At 37.2% G+C, this 4,841-nt stretch overlaps 1 protein-coding gene across 1 annotated transcript in view; it reads left to right on the top strand.

Moving 5' to 3' along the window:
- Positions 1–164: 164 nt before the first annotated feature.
- Positions 165–4,841, top strand: part of LOC106523955 (DDB1- and CUL4-associated factor 6) — a gene marked incomplete at its 3' end in the record, with an annotated part of 13,740 nt that continues 9,063 nt past the window's right edge. Inside the window, 2 exon segments of the mRNA XM_014017542.1 lie at positions 165–525; positions 4,148–4,209. Of these exon segments, the coding sequence (XP_013872996.1) occupies positions 438–525; positions 4,148–4,209 (150 nt within the window).

The raw sequence follows: 4,841 nt of genomic DNA, 5'->3' as shown, positions 1-4,841 counted from the left end.
ATTATAAACAATACACAAGTGAAAAGTATGTCAATTAAGACAAATGGAAACGTTTTTGGACTGTCTCCGCCCCAATTTTGTGCTGGCTTTTAAAAACAAACGCACCAAACTTCTCCGCCAAATCACGCATTTTCTCGCGTTGTTTTGGCACAGCTGACAGCTGTCRGCAGAAAGAAATAAAGCAGGCTAGGCTAGTTAGACAGATAGGCAGCACCTCGGAGAGCAGGGACACAGTTGGACTGGAACCGGGGACCTGTCAGAAGTGTGTACCTTTCCCTCCCAACAATGRTGAACGCCAGCTAGCGCCGTCCCGACAGAGAAGGGGACTGGACTGAAAAACACTGACAGCAGCGATAAATAAAAGACGACATCGCCAGTAGTAGGGTTAGCTCAGTTTAAATGTTATTGTTAATCAGAAATAAAGACATTTTCTTACCATGTCCTGCACTGGAAACCTGGTTTGGGATGTTAATAAACGTCTAATCGGATACGGTGTACCTAACACCATCAGGACCAACTATTTAGGTAAGAACAAAACAACAGTGGTTTATGCTAACGCTGACAGTACGTGTTAAAATAACTTTTTGTCTGCAGAGACAGTGAGATTGTGGAGCTGAATGAGAAGGAGTAAGACCATGCTTCTTTAATGACAGCTTCTCCCGTGTAAAGCCAGCAGTGGATCCAGTTTATCACGATTTAAGAGGAGCTGTGCTATCTAAAACCCTTAACTCTTTAGATTATGTATAATCCCTAACACAGTAGCTCTGTCAGACRAGAGATCACGCTCATCTCTTCACTCAATATTATTATATTATATGATACAGCCAGAAGCTGCAAATGTAATTTCAGTGCTGTTACAGGACTGTGTCAGAGATCAATCCTGGGCTGCAGCTCCATAAATGTGAAAATTAACTCTCAAATCCAGCCTTACATAGACTTCCTAATGTAATCAMACCACAGTTAAACCCTTTTAGTGTTCTTGGTGTGTTTTATCATGTTTCTGATTTTTTTTTCCAGTTCTGCAGAATCTTGTAAACAAACCTTAAATGTAACAACACACTATGAAAGTAGATCAAACCAGTTTGATCTTGAGTTTTCTGTTTAATCTGAGTGAAATCCTGTTTTCACTCAGGATACCACACACGTGTCTGTCAGTGCATAATTTCATTTGTTTTGGAAAACCAGCTGGAAGCGGTGGCTTCCAGATGCCAAACAGACAGGATGATTTGTGTTTAGGTTGTAAACGRGTGATTTATGATTTGCTGTTAGAATATTTTAAACAACAGTTTCAGAAACCTCAATCATCCAGATTTGTTTCCTCTACAGCCTGGTAAACTCTCCTGGGGACTTTTGAGTTGTCTTGTGTAACATTGTAAACAATTCATCTTGATTTTTTAATGCAAATTTTCAAACATCAGATTTAATAATAATATTTAAACTGGTTATTTTGTTGAAATATTTCCCTTGCTCCATTCCTTTGTGTTAAAATTGTCCGAAAAGTTCAGATTATGTTGATAATCTGACCTATAACTCTAGGTAAAAGCATTTGTCCACACGCCGGCTGCCAGCTGCTCTGTTCTGTGTCCTAACACACAAAACTAAACAGAAGCTTTCAGTTTTTATGCTCCCTATAAAACATCTGAAGCAAATGCCAACATCATAAGGATTTAAGTTTTTTTAATATTCAGTTTGCAGCCGAGTTTGTCGAGTTGTTGCTTTTATTTTCACATCTAATATAAGACAGAATGAGAAGATGATCAGTCTGATCTGTTTGAATCAAAGCATCCTCTCAGCTGATCCGAGTAAAGCTAAAATGTTGTCGTCGCTGTAAGCAGCCGGACACAGCTGCTGGGATGTGGTAATTGATCATGGGTTGTGTCATACAAAGGTTGAATGGGGAGATATGAGCACTTCGATGCGGAGCTGGTGCCTCAGAGGTTTAGTCGGTGCTGTTTTTAGGCCGGCTGAGATAAAGTCTGAGCTGTGTTTGTGTGTGGGGATGTGTGCGCTCTTATCAGATATATTTAGTTCTGGGAGCAGTTAGAAATGACAAGTTGGGGTCAAACATAAGAGGAAAAACAGAGACATGCAGTCAGGTTGATAGAAAACTCCAGTGAACTACAACTGATTCTATGTGTGTGTGTCTAAGGTTTGAGCTGCCAGCTGGACAAAAAACATGACGTGATAAAACTTGTGGTAATTTTAACTATAAATTAACAATTTGCTGGCTCACATTAAAGTCCAGTGTTGTATAAAGTACCTGAAAGTGAAACTTGAGTAAAAGTACAAGCATCTTATCATAGAATTACTTTGGTAAAAGTTAAAGTCTCTTTTAAGAATATTACTTGAGTAAAAGTCTTAAAGTATCTGATGTGTTTTGTAAAGTATCAAAAGTAAATTTCTGTCATAAAATGTACTTGACGTAATAAAAGTAAAAGTATTTAGTAAAAATGAACGGTTAGATTTTCCAAAATGGTGACATCTCCAAAAAATATTTTTTCTAAAGACGTGCGGCGTTGGATTGTGTACAAACTAAATACAGTATCAGAATGGTATATTTATACTTCTCATTCAACCACATTAAAATTCACTGTATCCAGGAGCCACAGTTTTCAGGATAGTATTTTTTAACAATAATGAGCCAAAATGAAATAGGAGAAATGACTTTCTACTTCTTAACATTTTTAAAAATATAAGGAAAGTACAGATAATTGTGTAAAAATATAAGGAGTAGAAATAAAAGGTAGGCTGAAAAATAATCACTCAAGTAATGTACAGATAACCAAAATTTCTACTTAAGTACAGTAACAAAGTATTTGTACTTAGTTACTTTACAACTCTGTCAAAGTCAACGATCTTGCATAACCTGTTAGTGTTCAGATTATATTTTGGGACCAGTCTCAGCTACTGCCACACCCAATTTTAACTCAACATCTGTAAATTTGGTTGAGCTGTTTTCATTTTTAGGTGATTTAGGTGTCCTTCGCTGTGCCAGTCATTGTGTTGAGATGACTWCACAGGTTATAGTTGTTCATCCAATTATTACTTTCATCAAAAGTCCTCCAGTGGTTCATGAGACACTTTGGTAACACACCAACACAATGGGACAGGCAAAAAATATTATTGCCTAACACATTCAGCAATGATATAAAAAAGCCCCGTGCAAATTTATAAGTATTTTGACATAAAAAGCTTTTACAAATGCGTTTTAAAGTTCCACTCTGTYCACCTGAAAGATAATTAATGTTATGTTTTATCATAAATGCAAGCAAAAATGAAAGTATTAGAAGGTATTACATTTATTGGAAAAGGTTCAATCTAAGCAGGAAATATTACGTTTCAAAAGGAGGMTGTGATGGATGACTATGACTCGTTACGTAATTTACACAACTAACAAATTCAGGGAAATATTCAAGTGTAGGTCTTAGTGTCTGATTAGTGGGCATGAAATTTTTTCTGCTCTCAGTTTCAGATAACAAATGTGATCGTTTAAACAAATCTCCTGTGAGAGTCGGATTCTGATTGTATTGATAGTATTTTGGAGCTGACTGCTGATGGGACAGTCTTGTGACTGGAAACAATCTGAGAAAACGACTTCATGTTTCAGATTCCAGCAACTCTGATAAAACTTGGCGATCCAAGTCCAGTCTGTGGTTTGAATAAACAACCTCAACAACTTTTATTGAAAGCCCAAACCAGCATTCTCACAGTAAATATGGGAATGTAGCAGCTATAACTTCACACAGGGAAATGTTTTATTCAGTTTTCTGCACTTTCCCTAACTGGATTCCTTACAGACTGTGTGAAATGTAGGGTATTATTTAGTATTTAATATTAAATTGTAGAGGTGAACTTCAACTTTACAGCACCATTCACCAATGTTTTCAATTTTTTGTATGTAGATATTACTTCTTAGTGGAACTAAAAATAAGAATAAAGGTTAAAATGAATCAAACTCCAGTCTTTGTTTAGTTTAAACCCAGCTCAGCAGAGTTGTTGTCTTGAAATTCAGCATTTCCTGAATTACTAACCAGTATATGTTGATGAGAGAAACTGAAATTATGGTAGAACAAAAGGACTGATGCTTTTTTTCCTCTTGAAAATGAATCAAATTGATCATTTAAAAGATACATTTGTCTTTTCACAGGTAGAAGAGAGTTCGTTCAGAGGCTAAAACTTGAAGCGACTCTAAACGTACACGATGGCTGTGTAAGTCCACCACATTTCTTTACCTTGTTTTTTCCTCCATTTCATCTGTTTATTTGCCTTCGACAGAAACCCCGCAGTGTGCTGTTATTCTCAGTGTGTGTGTGTGTGTGTGTGTGTGTGTGTGAAGTGGAAAGGATCTTGGTTCTGAACTGGAGGGGTTTCTGGCTGCAGGTCAGCCGGTCGATGCCTCAGAGAAACCTGAAGCTGACACGTCGGTCACACGTCTTGTCAGGCTATCAGTGTCGGTCTGTCCAAAACACGTCGTCGGACATGACACGCCAGCAAGACTCGGCAGAGCTGCTCTGCAGACTTCTGTCAACTGCTTTTATTAAATAACATGATTGGATTTTTATTAAAGCTTAGACCAACCTCTCTTCCAATAAAAAGAATAAATAGACAAAAATTAAGACCCCAAATTAAAACAATGCCTTGTTTAAATCACCTATTATATGAAATTACACTGCCTTGTCGAAAAAAAAAAGTTGCCACCAAAAAGAAAGGGGTCACACACTAATATTTCATTGGACCACCTTTAACTTTGATTACCAGCCGGTTCGGATGTTATCAGTCCATTAAATGGACGTTATTAGTGGTTATCAGTCCCATAGAATGGTTTCAGACTGTTCTGACAG

Source organism: Austrofundulus limnaeus, unplaced genomic scaffold, assembly GCF_001266775.1.
Source record: "Austrofundulus limnaeus strain Quisiro unplaced genomic scaffold, Austrofundulus_limnaeus-1.0 Scaffold171, whole genome shotgun sequence".
NCBI classification, from domain to species: domain Eukaryota; kingdom Metazoa; phylum Chordata; class Actinopteri; order Cyprinodontiformes; family Rivulidae; genus Austrofundulus; species Austrofundulus limnaeus.
This window is presented reverse-complemented; position numbering and strand designations above follow the sequence as displayed.